At 35.9% G+C, this 16,615-nt stretch overlaps 1 protein-coding gene across 2 annotated transcripts in view; it reads right to left on the bottom strand.

Moving 5' to 3' along the window:
- Positions 1–93: 93 nt before the first annotated feature.
- TMEM245 (transmembrane protein 245) overlaps positions 94–16,615 on the bottom strand; it is an 81,413-nt gene continuing 64,891 nt past the window's right edge. For both annotated transcript variants that reach the window (XM_027715747.2, XM_027715746.2), the window contains 4 exons: positions 12,608–12,708; positions 11,129–11,303; positions 8,162–8,356; positions 94–7,138 (listed from right to left, as the gene is read on the bottom strand). In XM_027715747.2, the coding sequence (XP_027571548.1) occupies positions 7,093–7,138; positions 8,162–8,356; positions 11,129–11,303; positions 12,608–12,708 (517 nt within the window). In that variant the 3' untranslated portion in view covers positions 94–7,092. The remainder of the gene's footprint in view (positions 7,139–8,161; positions 8,357–11,128; positions 11,304–12,607; positions 12,709–16,615) is intronic.

A 16,615-nucleotide genomic window follows, 5' to 3' on the forward strand; every position in this document is an offset into this window, starting at 1 on the left:
GCAGATCCAGCTCCAGCAAACCTGTTATTTCATCAGATTAACTGTGGCCTTTGTGGCTGATTCCAAAGAGCCCATCATTCAAATCAAACTCAGTTTTCTTTACGTTAACGGCATTTTATTTCAAAATATATTAACCATTCTGTGCTTACAAAGGACCGTGGTGTGAATACAGTATTAAGTTAAAAGCATCTTAAACCTGCTACAAAAAACATTTTTATTAGGATGAGCACTGGTGCATACAATCAAAATTATTTAGTTTAAATACCTCTGCAGTCTACACAAGTACTTCTCAATTTTAACTTACACATTTTATTCTGCCACAGGTGGACACAGGGGTTACATTTTCAATATTATACATGCAAAACCAGGTACTGTACCAAACCCAATTTTGATAACATTAGTTCCATTCTGAAGATGTATCACATGTACATTTACAGACAAAATTTGTGTCAACAGACAATAGAAGTTATTGCTCCAAATCCCCACGGGGCCTGGGTAGGAATGCATGTTTTAGAACAACCCATGCTCTGTAATGCAAAAGATCTGCTGTTAGGTTTGAGTAGGGTGTAGCCAGTCTTAGGATTCGATGTCAAAAGTTTCTTTGGATTTGTTTTGGTGAAATTTCCCAAAGGAGGAAAAAAACCCCCTGCCTTCCGAACCAACCTTCCCTAGTGTTCTGAGCAAAACATCAAACACTAGTTAGCATATATAAGTATAGGTAAGCACCTAACTATTGGTATAAAAAGTTGGTTTCCAACCATCACTGAAGCACAGAAAAATCTGTTTTTAAAGGCAACAATCTGAACAAATTGTACGCTTGCAGAATAAACCAGTCATGACAGATGACAGAAACTAAAAACATTGATCTACAGAGCCAGTAAGTTATGTACAACACAAAAATAGTTATTATTGACACTTTTTGAAAAAGCTCCTGTTTTAGGTTGAGACTGGCAGAACGTGAGTGAAATATTTGGGTTTTGTTTTTCCAGTCTTATGTCATCCTTTCCAGTCTGGATGTCAGTTCTTAAGCCTAATGAACTTTTGTTCTGTGGCTACTTTTTAGCTTTGTGATACATCTTACATTTAATCTATACCAATACCATGAAAAGTTTCTTTGATTTTAGGTCCTCATTGGATCACTGTGTATGACAGTCTGGTGGTAAAAAGTGAGGTCAGGAAAAGAAATCAACTTTTTGCTTTAAAATCATTATGAAAATTCTTCACACACACACACACACACACACACACACACATATGGATGTTAGAGCACTCACTCTGCTTTATCAGCTTGCAGATGAATCCTGCTGCAAGCAAATACGCCCTGCTTCTCACTCAAACATGGCTTTGGTGTCACCACATAGCACTTATAGTCAAAAAATAATCTCTAATTCAATGCAACACGAATTATAATTTTCCAAGTCCATCCATATGCAGAGCAGATCAAGGATGCAATTACTTCCAATTAGCAATTCCTTCCTGAGTGGGACATATTATTTCAGTATGGACATTCAAAGCATGCCCTTCAGGCCCTGGAATTGATTCCCAAAAGGGGATGAAGCAATACTCTCATGTACTAAACCATATTCAAAATAAGATACCAGATGAGGTGTGGAAGAGATTAAGAGTCTGGGGAACTGAAGACATACTTCATGACCTATTAATTTTGGCAGCTCTTTAGAGGATGTGTGCAAATACTTCCAGAAACAGTAATCTCTCAGCAGTGCATTCCTAGCAGCTTTTCCCTACTTTATATGAACTAACAATAAAACAGTTGTAGTTATCCTACCAGTATTTGCTTCGCTCTTCCTCAATCTGTAAGAAGTAAACATAAATTCTAGAAAATGTTGCTTGTTTTCACTATCTACAGGCACAAGTTAGTTCTCAGATATCATTAAAAAAAAAAAAGATAGCAAAAAATTTCAATTGAAGTCTGAATAAGACAGAAACTGCTCATATTTATTTAATGCTGCATACCAATATATACATTTAAAAATCCAGCGTAGAATCCCTGAATATGCTCATCACTTCTGGCATTGTTTCGGGTTTCAAAACACCAAATTAAGTTTCCACATTGCTGCTTTTTTAACTTAATTTTTTTTTAATCTCCAATCACTTAAAAGCAATTTTTGAAAATTTTACCACAAAGCACTAAGGTACTTTAGTAAAAGTGACAGATAAATGGTACCAGGTTAAAGATCAAGCCTCCTTTAAATTTGTAAGAGTTTTAGACAACCCTAGTTTTGTAGAAATAGAAATAAGGGAATTGCCAAAGTTTGCTTCAGCAAAAAATGTAAGAAATAATAGTAAGAAGAAACCCTTTGAAAAACAAGTTAATATATTGAGTTTAAAAAGTTGATGTATCCATGGACTTAAGAGATGCCAGTTGTCACTCAACAAATATTATTTGGGAAATCAATTTTCTCTTGTAAAATTGCAAACTTCAAGGCAAACAACAGCATCTCTAGAAGAATGCTACCTCTCTTATTAAACCTAATGAACACTAACTCCAATCCAAACACCTTTCAACACCTTCTGAAGGAAACTGTAGCCATTTCCAGAGGTAGTATCCAATAGAGGTGGTACTATCTGCAGTGACAAATTCAAGTCAATATAATATAAACACAATGTTTGAACAAAGGCAGTTGTGGAAGCATCTTCTGCCAGTGATGCAAAGCTATGGAGTCTCAGTAGAATAAGAGTATTTTCCCATCCTTACTTTATCAGGTCCACAGGAAGGGCGGCACCATTTGCAGTATTCTGTTGCCAGGACTAGGGATCAGCAGCACAGCAATTCAGCTGCTGCTTTTACTGAGTAACAATTTCGTTCAGTTTTGTATTTTCAGGTTTTCTGAAAAATGATGTTTAACATTGCAGCCATACATCTATTTCAGAAGTTACGCTGATACCCCCAAAGTATAAGAGTGGAAAGAGAATCTGATTTTCCCTGAACAATGCTTTTTTCTTATTGTGTTTAATTAAACATATTATGGATTTCCCATTCCAATAATTACTGACAAAATACACATCTCCAGTGCATCCTCCCCCCAAAAGTCCTTGAGAGAAGCCACATAGTCCTTGAAATCAGACATGCCTAAGTGTACCCTAGATAAACTGCACATACACACCATTGTGCACAGAATTATCTGACTGCTGGTTTCATTATTAGTTAGATATATGCTTAGCAAATTAATTTCTGAAAAATGTGTATTGTATGTATTAATCTGATGCTAATTTTTTTTTTAAGCAGTGTTTCAAAATAAGTCATTCCTGCTCCCAGCTGGTCACAGTACATCCATGCTGAAAGCCACTGTATTGTAGTAAGGCTGGCAAAATGAATGTGTGCCAGGTCCTTGCACATTGCAGTTTGTTGCTCTGTGCATCCAATTAAGCCAGTATTTACAGTGACTTGAAGTTAACATGCTGGGCTATAAACTGGCACACAGTCACTTCTGCTAACTCTGCCACAGCACAATAACATTCAGCTAAGGTATGGCAAGGGGTGGAAGGGCTAACTCAGACTCAAGTGCCAGAAACAGTCAGCATCAGCGTTTTTGCACTACACTTAATTGCAACAAGCCTGATTTGCTAGAAGAGAATGATAAAAATCCACCACAGTTGAATTTCACAATACCATGAGACCACACTGTCTTGGATTACTACAAGCATTCCCTTCAAAACTCTAAATTTTTTGTTCAAATTTAACACTACATGTACTAAATACATTTAGTAAATACCTACTTCTGTAATGAGTGTTTACAGTACAGCTAAAAGCCATCAACTTCTTCCCAATAAGCATTATGGAGAAGATAGTCTCTCCTAAGAAAATTGTAGAAAACTGCAGAAAAGTAAGATTTTGGTTTGATTTGTTGCCATTTGGTTATGTTTGTTTTTTATTTTTGGTTTTTTTTTTTACAAACTCCACAAGCCATCTACTAAAAGCTTATCCCATTGAGCCGCAGGTTGTTTTTGCAGATGAGGAAATATAACCATGAATAGGCTCTTTACTACAGTGACCAGAAGTCAAAATGACCAGTTTGATTATTTTCACATTAATGTGAGACTGATCTAAACTAAACCACTCTTAAAGAGGCTGAGTCCTCTCAGAAAACAATATAGATTGCTAAATATGCAAGAACTAGGTCTTCTATTTCTACTGTTAATTAGCCACTTACTAAACACAAAACCCATATAATCAAAGTACGCTCTTTCGTAATGTGGTGTTTTGTGTTTCTTTTCTAAACATGGTGACAATCAGTGAATATTTTCTATTCTAAGAAGGTAGAGGTTTTGTCTCTTATTTTGTTGTTGGGTTTTTTTTGGCAATATACTGTCACTGCACCACTACTGAACCATATAATTGGTTCCTCAATCAGGCACAGCCCACAGCATCAGCTCCTACAGTTACACTTACTAAGACACTACTATGGATGGTTCTTCATGGCGAGTCTCAGCTGACTTTGAAACAGGAAGCATCAATACAAAGCCTCATTTTAAAAGAGGGCAAACTAACAAGACTATAGCAGATATGAATTCTCTATACAAAATAATTTCTTTTGCGTTGGGAAAGCAATATTGCAAAATAGCTATGTCTCATCTCAGATGATTTTACTCATTTGCCATTATGGAAGATAACTGTGTCTGAAACATGATTTTAATCTTCCTAAGAGACTCCTCTTGGATCTAAGGTGGTCAGGCAAAGGGGGAGAAGGAAGAAATCTTAAAAGCAAACAATATGACTCTTTAGAATTACTTATATTGAGTACCATATGAATATGAAAGATTGTCTCAGAAAACGGGATAGCAAATGTGGACAATAAAATATCTTGACCAATGAGCACAGAGGTGCAATGGAAAACTGGAAATACATTAAAGATGCATTCTTTTTTTTGCTACTAATCTTCTTTATATGTTGTCTACAAAAAGCTACAACAAGAACACAACAATTCAGTGCAAAATGTGAACTAAACAAAAAGTGATATAATAAGGAAGTTTCCTAAGTAAAATGGTGTTCTTATTCAAACCGGTTAGAATGTTGCAGGAATACTTAGTGACACCTTCAAGCTTTTCATCATCCTCCACCCTAGCCAGTAAAAATTATAAAAATATGTTTTATTAAAGATTTTTCATGAGCCAAAAAGTCAAGGAAATAAAACCACAGGACACATACTTGAGTCAAGCAATACATTCTTCTTATTCAGTTAGTTGGAACTAAGGTGTAGATCTTTCAGAATTTAAAATATTAAATGGGATGTTTCCATATTTCGATGAACTCGAGTCAACCTACCAAATTAAGCCCGAGTCTGTCCTTCACACACATACCTGCAAGTGTGCAAACAGCACACTCAACCATTCTACTTAAATACAAAATTTCATCAGTAAAATTGCAGCAGTAAATTTTGAGAATCTGAGGAGCAAGGCTATTTGTGTCTTAATAGGCAGCCTGTTTATTGCAAACCTATAGCAGGACTTTCTTGCTTACTAAGTATCAGAGTACTTTCCAATCACTTTCCATGGAAATGTATTTTTAGAAACAATGTAAAATACATACAACCACGAAAGCAAGAACCTTCCATATCTATCAGCACTCCTGCAACTCAAGTAAAACAAACATCTTATTACTGACAGCTATTTGTACACACATCTCAGACATCCCTGGATAAGAATGGATTTTTGCTTCATCCATCACATTACTGTCAATAAATACACAGCATGCCTGTATTTTGTACAACTTATTATCAATCAAACTGAAATAAATTCAAGAGAAGTTACTAGAAACTGAAAGGTGGTTCTTTGGTTAAGCAAGTGCATCTGCTACTTAGTACCCAGGGCCTCATTGTATTTGTGGAAAAGCTGTGCAACTATGAAAAATATCTACCAAAAAGCCCACTTCCCTTTTACAAAAAGGATCCATTTATAAAGATCCATTGTGTCAAAATATTTCAACAATCAATACAAAAGGCCTTAAATGTCACCAAAACTGCAATTTAAGCAAAATTATGTATGGAAGAAAAACACTAGAGGATTTCATGCTGTGACCTAGGCAACACTTCATTTCAGAAATTTAAGAACTTTATTAATAAGATATACCTTAAGATATATCTTATGTCTTAGAAAGACATTTAGCCAGAGGCTTACAGGCTTAAAAAAACCCAAACTAAACTAAACCAAAATCTATGCTATCTCCCCTTTCTCTCTGGAAATAAAATTTGTTTGAAAAGTTAACTGAACTTAGTCACAGCATTTGAAAACCAACAATCCCCATTCAACTTCTTCCTATTACTGGAAGTACACATTACTACTGCCTGAAAACACTTAAGGCCTTGGATTAAATTTAGTTGACAAGATGACTCCACTGAGAGGGTGGGTAAGCAGCAAAATCTTATCAGATTTCACTGCAAATGAGGGCAAGATTTAAACTATTTAAACAAGTCCTCCTATTTCAGTAAGAGGAAAACCCACATCTAACAGTTTGCATTTCTGCCCATTTCAGGATGATATTAGAAAGACCAGTCTCCAAAACCACTAAATTTCGGTGCATATAAGAGGATAACATTTAAGTGTTATTATGAGTTACATATGATGGTTGAAGCCTATAAAGAAACACTTTGAGGAGCAGCAAATACTTATACTTTCATTTCACAATGAGTGGTTTACACTTCTTTCACCACCATATTTTGGAATTACAGCTTTCTTTAAAGCTACTACAATTTAATAAGACAAATAATCCAATAAATAAAAGCTAAGTTAGTAATTTCAGCAGATAACATAATGATTCCAGTGGATGTACCTGTCCCTCTTAATCATTCTTTTTATGAAGATAGAAGGTCTTCAAAGTCTTCAACAAGATAGTTGAACTGTGTGTTGGTATGCAAAGCCTTGGGAAGTAGACATTCTCTCTTGAAGAGGCAAAGTGCACAATAATGTAAGGCCAGCAGATGTTTGAGAAATACTTTCTCCTAAAACCCAAGCTATGCTTCCCTGTGAGCTGCCCCCAGGCACAGCTGGGAAAGGACAGAAGGCCATGGCTGTTGTGAACTCAAGATAGAAGACAGTGATTCCCTCACATTGTATAGGTGCAGGACAGCACCTTCATCACTCTGAAGACGGTTTCATCTCCTCAGGACTCTCTCGAGATGACCTGAGGGCAGGGGAGGGGAGTGGGAAAGAAAAGTGAAAAGTAAGACTCAAATCTGCCCAGTGGTTACAAATAACCAGTTTCCTACAAATTAAACAGGAAACAAACACATACAAATTTTTGTGCGTATTGTGGAAAACTCTGTCTATGGCATATATGGTAAGTCTTGGAATGCAACTTCTACAAGTCAGAGAGTACAGACAGGTCCAATTAGTGTTTTTTCTCCTAAGCTGCCCAGATGAAAGACAACATTATTCATGTGAATAAGGCAAAGGATTATTTCTCACAAGCAGAGAATCCCCTTTAAGATATATGTATAATGATTTAAACCTGTATAATTTAATAAGACAGTAGAGACATTTAAATGGCTACTGTCATTAACACCATCACTATGTGATTTTCAGCTGTAATTAGTTATTCAATTAGGAGTTTATTCATCCCATTCCTTAATGGTACAGTTTAAAGATGCATTTCTACATTCCACATTCAGTAACTTCAGTGATGACATTTACAGGATCATACTTTTAATGGTATAATGGTACAGAATATTATCACGTTTTTTAAAATCTAGGTATGTTTATTTATATTTTGCAGTATTGTAAATTAACACATAAAAATACAGTATTTTCTGGCAGGCCCTTTATTAAGGACAATGAACTCCATTAGATAGCCATAAAAATAGTTTTACATGAAAAAAAGGGTGTTCAATCATCTCCTAGCACACTAGCAACACATAAATTATAAGACACAAAAGTACTATCCGTGAATTTTCTAAAAGAGCCTTCTCTAAGAGGCTGAGAGACGTTAAACACTTCAAGTATACAAGTTCCAGTGAGTGTTTTACTTTACCATAATTTTCATTTCTAGAATATAGGATAGTTGAATCCTCTCCAAATACTCCAGTACTCATGAAGATGTGAATGCATGCTCTTATATAAAACTCATGCATTCATTCTCTATACTTATGCAGACATAACTGAATTGTGTAAAAACATAATGCATACAAGTAAGACGTTTATAGCTCACCGGTAAATCTGTAATGGCCACGTTGCTTGTGAGGGAGTGGGCACTGAATTTGTTGGACTCACCAACATGGCACTATATATGTTGGAAGCTACCACAAGTATACAAAGTAGAATTGGTCCTATGATGGCTCCTTCCAGTCCCAGGTAGTATGCTCCACCAGCTACCGCAAGACCTGTCAGGTAAGGATGACCACCTCTGGCACAAGAAGAATAAAATTAAATTAAGAACAACACAGTATTATCAATTATGAAATGTGAATTAATAATAAAGTTTTATTAAGCTTAGAAAATGACACAGCTAGCTACAGATATCCATATTTACACTATAAACTGCTGTTTGAATGACTGCGCAAATGTTCCAATCTGTATTCTGTGCTGTATTTGCACAACAGATCAAATGCTACCGTAGCATGTAATGCTGCAAATACCCAAAACGGAGTAGTTACTTAACAGACATCTGCTGAAGAATGTCTGAAGGAGTTAATGGCAAAAACATTTCCATTTTGGGAATGGAAAGATGCTTGCTTACAAAGACTGTTCATGCTTTATGGTCAAGAACTGCTAAATTTCAACACAATTAGCAACATGTACTATGAGCACCCCTGAGCAAAGACATTAATTTACACAATGATGGCAACTTGGATTACATCTTTCAAAGAACAGTTAGTATACAGCCTTTAAATAAATAGCCATGTCCTCTCATTTTGTTATTAAAAAAACCTTTCAGATGGAGTGCTTGTTATCATCAGCTTCTAATGTTTTCAGATGACAAACAAAACCAGATTTGCATGAACATATCAATATTTATTGGAAAGTTGGGTCATTTGATAAGCTTTTGATAAGAGCTATCGATAAGCTTTTGATAAAGCTTTTTGATAAGCTTTTGATAAGCTTTTGGTAAGAGCTATTATGGCAGCAACTAAACCAGGCCATTTTTATTTTCCATGTCTCAATTCGGGTGCAAAATGTGAATCCTACCAACAGCATTTACACAAAACCTGTTCACCGTCCTTCATTCTTTATAGTTAAAATAATGCTGGCAATATGGAATTGTATAAGAAAAACTACAGTTGATACTTAGCAAGCAATTTTCAGGAAGTTCCTCTAAATTTTGAGTGTAATGCATTGAAAATACCAGCTAGTCAGTTCAGAGCCCCAACAGTTTCTGAGGTTTCTACTGTGGAGCTGACTTCTACTCAACTTCCACATTTTAAGTCTTTGCCTTCATCACAACTGCGTGCAAAACAAGACCATGAAACATGACCTATTAAATCATACACACCTCAATCATGTCTCACCTAGACCAAACTTAACCTACTGGCAGGGTCACATTGTTTTTCTGGGGGGACAAACTTGACCTTAAAGGTTTATGTTTCTCCAACATGATTCATTTCTAAATCTTTAAAAACTTCAAATATTTTTTCCCCCAGCATTTGCAATGGTTTAAAGATTCTTCTGGCTAGTTTGCTAAATTAAACAACAGATCACCTGATGAAATATGAAGTTAATCCATTTAGAAAACCCTGCATAACCTAATTATAGCTATTTCAAATAGGTTTAATCTAATCTGCAAGGCAGCATGATGCTTACTGTTCTATTTAATGGGAAGAATACAATTTTGCTCCACTGTCAGAAAATCTATTCCTCCCCCCTGTATTTTCTGGATGGTAAACAGAGTCTGTATCCCCTACAGTCAAAAAAAAGCATTCTAGTAAGTAGAAGAATTATTGGCTGTTTAAATAGCTACTAGCCTTAAATTTATCCATGATTTACTGTTGGGAAAAAATGTAATTTGATTATACCTCACTTGGTAGCTCAAATTAATGCAAAATAATTATAGTAATAATCTTTGAAAATTAGTATTAATACTGGGCATATTGTCATTAGGTACTCTCTGTTCAGTGTAATTATATTTGGTGAACAAAAATATTAATTTCTAACAACACAGAACTTAAACATCTTATGTCCTTATTCTACATTAATTCTTCTGTAATAAAGATCAACACAAATGAGGGACTAGCACCAGCACATAACTAAGTCTGGACCATGAAGTCCTGGATTCAGACAGTAACTAGAGAAGTACACCTTTATATCCATATTGTACATGTTTGTGAACATGTCTTGTATGTGGAAAACTTGACAGTTCATATCTTTGCCAGCTCTGTTTAACTGTGTTGTTTTATCTTCTAGTCTGAGTTGAATAAAGGGATTCACAGACAATTCAGCTGCAGAAAATGTCAGTGAACATTTCTGTTGCATTCCACACACACAACTGCAAATGTTGACTTTGTCTTCATCATTTGGAGTTTGTTTCTCTGTGTACAAACTCAAACCTGAAAACAGGTGACATTTCAAGTCAAAAGAGGCAGCCAAACATCTACCAAGTTTTTTCAAGAAATCTGTGCCTACCCCCTACAATAGGAAAACAGCACTGGCTACTGTCTCAGGAGAAGCCTATCTCCAGTTTTGCAATTTCAATAGACTTTTGCACTGGACTATGGTAACACAACACAAAGGCTGGCTTCAAAAAAATCCTCAAAATTCTCACAATCCATTCAGAAAAATTAAAGTGTTTTTTTTTCAGGTCCCTAACTAGCTCATGGTTTTATTTGTTCTGCAGCATCATCTGACATTAGGGGATATAAAGTAAAATGCTAGACGCACCTTTAGTCAATGATTAGGTAAACAGAAAAGGTAAACTAATTCTAAGAATCCCAACTGAAACTGTTAATTTTGCTGATGCTGAGATCAAGACCTCTGAGATGTCAAAGTTCACAGAAAAGAGGCCTGGGAAAATAAAAGCACTTAGGCTAGTAAGACTTCTTACTGTGAGTTGATATCACTACACTTACTCCTATGTTTGAAGATACTGTTTTGCATGCTTCAGAAAAATTAGTTTAATTAAAGGCATCAGTGATTGTCAATAATTTTTACAATGCTAACTTTAAGAGGTCTTCAATGTACTTACCCTGATATGTCTGAATAAATTGCTGTATCTACAAAGTAAGTTGGCAAGAGGTGAAAAACCAAGAGCAAAATGGCTTTGCATCCCTGTCCTTGCACAAGCCACAAATCTAGGACTGCAGGGACCGCTGCCCAGTACGTCCCCAGAAATGGCACTGCTCCAAGGATTGCTGCTAATGCTAGAGCACACAGAAGCAGAAGTGAGAAAAAGACCAGAGAAACATATTTCAAAAATATATTTACAGTTAATTTCTGACACTTTTGCCACACCAGTAAGTCCCACTTCTATCAACTGCTCTAAATAAGACATTGAAAAAATACCACATGAGGCTCTTGGTGTTTTATAGCTGTGGTTTAGGAAAAAAGAAAATGACACTATTTCCCAGACACAAGAGCTTCAGCAACAGTCAGTCACAAGGAGTTACTTCCAAAAGAGGCACCAACTCAGACAAATTTGACATTATACCCATCATGCATACTTCAAACTGTTACAAAACTTCAAAGAAGTGTGTAAGAAAGTACATGAGCCCAAGTCTCACTCTAACTTAATCTCCTGCAGTCAACCACAATAACCAGGCAAACACAAAATGTATTACTTACATATTTCTGTATGCAAACATGCACACACAGGCATACACCCATCTGAAATACCTGTTGTAATCTAAAGCGATACAGTACTGCTGTCATTCTAATTTAACAGATTATAAAACACAATAAAGTGCATTTTTTCCCTCTTTTTTTTTGTTTCATTTACCAGAAAGCAAAAATTTTTAAGATTTTGCATGTAGTTGAAAGAAAAGGACTGATTACCTTCTAAGTATGTCTAATGTCAACCAATGCCTTTAAGGCAGTTGCACTTTATAATACAGCCATTTCCTGTTATATTGGGGTTTCTTGCTTTATGCTCCCCTTATGTTTCCTTGTAGACAAACATTTTAAAATTACTATTATTTTTAGAGGAAGGGAGTCAAAAGAGGAAAAGGGAAGAACATTTTTCATTGGCTATTTCCAAAGCAAAGATTAAAGAATAAAAGAAAACCAGAGGCTGGTAATACAGTCAGGCAACAGTACTGAGAATAAGGAGCATGCCTCTATCATGCATTTTCATGATACCACATCTTCCTGCATTTAGGCATCTTGAAAAATCAGCACCTGTCAACTACAAAAGAAATAGAAGCCAAGACAGGCAGAATGAAGCTAAAACCTGAAAAGACTTGGACTGAATACAAGGGAGAAAGAATTACATCCAGGAAAAGAAACAGACAGAAGCAGTAAAATAGCTGGCAGGGAGTGTGTTGTGAAAACAGGAAAAGGCAAGGCTCAGAGATAAGACAGCAATCATGGCCTTCTTTCCATCCTACCCATGGTCACATTCTCTAAGACTAGACTAAGCTTGTCAGCAACATTTAATCCTTCTAATTTTGTACAATAAATAATTATGTAATATTATTTATAAATAGGTTATAATTGTCCAAATTCTTACCAGATGGTATGAAGACTATGTTAATACCAAATATAGTATGAGTCAGCCAAGTGTAGAGTCCATAGAACCCAGCCATTTTGAGGGAAGCATCAAATACACCTCTAAAACAACCAAAGAAACTCTGTTAATTTTTATTGGCAATAGGATTTTGGGAACTATGAAGATATACACACAAGCTGCTTTGAAAAACTGAAAAGCCATTAGTGCCACAAATAACACAACTAAAAACGTAACATTGAACCCTTTATGCATTTGTTTCCTCTGAGAAGAATAAACATCCTTCACATCTGTCATTCAAGGCATTCAGACACAAAAAAACCTCATAAGACTGTTCTTTACTATACAGTAGGTTCCAGGGATAAATTCCTTGAAAGAAACTGCTCAGGCATCAGACCACATCCTCTATCAAAAATAACCTTTTATCTATCAGAAGCAGTACATAAAAACTACTCACTACTTTTTCTTTGCCTTTTTCCACTTCTACAGCTTCATTGATTTTCTTTATCTGCTTAAATTTCTGTATCTGCTCATTCTCATCGGATTAAACCCACTGATATGTGAAGTGAAATAGGCTATTTAAACTCTTACTACTTTCCTACATACTTACATGTCCTTCTGGATGAAAATAATTGAGCATCTCATATTCATTGCTAGATTTTAGCCTCAGTATCTTGAAATTCCTAACTTTTAGGCTGCTTACTAGGTTACATTACTGAAAACCAAATAGCAAGTCTAGTAATCTAATTCAGTCCTGCTGAATCTACATCCAACATGCTGGACACAAAGTGAAGTTCCCCTCTATTAAGTGTGACCAGAGCTTTATGAGAAAGCAAAGTGTTGTAATATTTTGCAGCCCTAGGGCACGTACATGTGTATCCCATGTGAACTGAAAACCCATGCCTTAGGCCTCCAATTACAAAAATCATAATTTCCAACTGGCATATCTCACCACTGCATTATGTCGGTTTTCCACTCGTATTTGAGACAGGCATGAAGTTTCCCAAGATTACTATTTTACCTTGTCCAAATAACTGAACTACCCCTGAGTTCCTCATTTCAAAGCAATCCTAAGAGTTACATCATTGCAGAAGTGGTAGCATATGCACCCTGTGAAGTTTGCTGATGTTAAGTTATGAATTTATAATTCATGCTTTTTATTACATTGATTGTGTCTTTGCAGTTTTGGGAACTCTGGCAGGAGGACAAAGAGGACGGGATAACATACAACAGGAATCATAGAGCCAGATGATATGAGAAGATTACCACTGTGCTTTGAAGGGCAACACAGTCTGCACAGAAAAACAGACCTTTCTGGATCTAAAGTCTTTGAGACCACAGTTTCTTTCCTCTCTTGAGTCCATAAAGCCTTCTAGGAAAGAAACCTTCTCTGATATTAAACTACTATAGGTAGTATAAATATATAAGTATATAAGTATATAAATACAATAGAATCTCTTCTGAACTACCATCAAGAATTCCAAGACTCCCAGTTTTTGCTTCTTTGGCTACTATCCTCATTATTTCTGTGGGCAGCGTGCACATTTTTGCCCTCCTTTCCTACCTAAAGGCTCATATAGATTTCCAAATGACTTCTGAATCAAAATTATCTTATTTAAAATTCACTCACTGGAAGTTATGAGTGCATGATAAACCTCACACATCAACACTCCTGTGAGATTCTCCTAACAGATTAACTAGGAACAACTGTCGTCAGCCGTTTCTTCCCCCAAAAGAGGGAAAGGGAAAAGATGGAAAACTGTATCCAAAATTGCCATTCTAATTTACACAGTTTTCACATTTTGGTTCAGACAAGCACATTTTTTATCCTCAGATTAATTTAATTCAAATTTAAATTCAAGTTCTGTCATGTCTTTTGCTTATGTAGTTATGCTTTAAGATAATTTTGCCCTGTTAAATCCAGTATTCATTCCAGATGCACTAGCAGAATAACAGAAAAGTTAGTCATGGACTAACAGGTATGTCTTGGTCTGATGTCATTCTGCAAGTTGACATGTAATATATTTCAATGGCAAAATAGCGCATCCCTCTAAAATTAGACTGCAGAACAGTACAGCATCTCTAGCTCCTTGGATCTGGCACTAATAAGCTGAAAGGAGAAGGCATCAGACAGTTCCAAGAAGTTGTGAAGCACCAGTGGCCAAGCAGGAAGCGAGAGCAAGCTACACCTAATTTCATTATCCTCCTCTCCTTCACCTGGGTTTCTGTCTGCATAAACTAGTCATAAAAAAAAGCACAGGCGATCCTACTCGGTGGCAAGTGTGGCCCAGAAGAACTTTAAAGTCTCTGAAAACTCATGTTTGTTACTTCTGTCACAAAAACTAAAAATCATACCTTAAGGTGTCTAGAAATTCATATCTATTTGGCTTCATGGTTAAGGCAGCAAAAAAATAATTCTGAAAACACTAACCAAAATCTTCATCAGCAGTTTGCTTCAGCTACTCTGCATCTGGGATATCAGATCTTAAATATGATGTGGTCTGCTAGAACAAAAGCTGAATGAATTAATAATCATCTGTAAAAGGCAGATCTTCCTGGTATAATGATGACAGTAAATAAATTTCATCTCTTAATACGTTATTGGCACACATACAGCTTCCTTTTATATACAGGAGTAATTGCATGCTTCAGACATCAGAAAATCCAATTGCTGCTCATGTCTCACGTTGGCACTGTAGCAAGATGAACCACTCTACTTGCAAGAGTTGCCATCTGCAAATGTGTAATTTATGAGCACTTCACGGCAATTTGGTGTAAGGCATACTTAGACATACATATTCCACTTTACTGAGCTTGGAAAAGCATGTTAAAAACAAAAAAAATCAGAGGACGTGGGTCATGCTTCACAATAAGCAGATTAAAGATGAAGAAATTTCTGTCAAATGTTTCTGCATAGCTGGCCTAATTTTTTTTGTTGTTATCAAAGTCCTTTTTATTTCACTGAAAAAAACCTAAGGAATTTGCTTGTAGATTCCATAAGGAAAAGTGTCACCTCTTCGTTTTATGGGGTTTGTTGGGGTTAGTGGATTGTTGTTTTTTTTCTCTTTTACTGACTGGCCATAAAAAGTCCAGAGCTTCCCCTTTGTTTCTACTGTAGTTTACATTAAATGTATGTCCACTTGAACTCAGGTTCACTTTGCAGAGCCTGCAGGTAATGTCTCTTCATTATTAGCAACACAGTGAAACTTCAAAAATTTCAATCTAATGCTGCAACAACCCCAGCTAAAAGGAGCTCTTCAGCTCTGAGCATTCACTTTTTGACCTTGGAGTTAATTTGATTTTCTAGATCTATCTGTTCCCAGAGCACTGGAGAAAAGAAGAGCATATGGACTGAAATAATGAGAATTGTAGTTACCAGAAGGATTAGAGTAAGCATATTGTAAATTCAGAAGAGAGATTTACTGGTTATTATACTAAATTTAACCTTGGCATATTAACCTTGGCTTGTGAATGGGCATAAGAGTAAAAACTACACAGAAGTGGTATTTGTCTCTGAAAAAGTTTGCAAGAATTAGCATTTCCCTAAATTCCTTACAAAACACTTTACAAGTCATACAGCAGTTTACAATTCAATTAAAACGCAAGTTTGTTAACAGGAACACCCTCAAACGAATATATTGCTAGAAAAAGAAATTTCACTGTTTTTTCATCTTCTTTACACCATTGTTTGATATTTTCCCATATTCTTTAAGTAGACATTAAAAGGATTGTACTGTATCATTGTTGCAAAATCCTTCTGTATGAACAGCTGACTAAATCAAAATGATTCTTCGAGAAACTTCAGCTCTTCAGTTGCTTTAGAGAATACAACCTTTACATCTTAAAAGTCGAGAGTTCAAGGTATAAATGGAATGCATTCCAAACTTCACAGCACAGTTTCACAATTTATTTCAGATCAGGCTATCTCAGAACTGTCCCAAGAACTGTCCCATTCCCCTGTTCTCAAGCATTCACTTCTGCCCCAGATGACCATTCCTCTGCCTACCTGCC

Source organism: Pipra filicauda, unplaced genomic scaffold, assembly GCF_003945595.2.
Source record: "Pipra filicauda isolate LSUMZ 115617 unplaced genomic scaffold, ASM394559v2 scaffold331_size1881853_pilon, whole genome shotgun sequence".
Lineage (NCBI taxonomy): Eukaryota > Metazoa > Chordata > Aves > Passeriformes > Pipridae > Pipra > Pipra filicauda.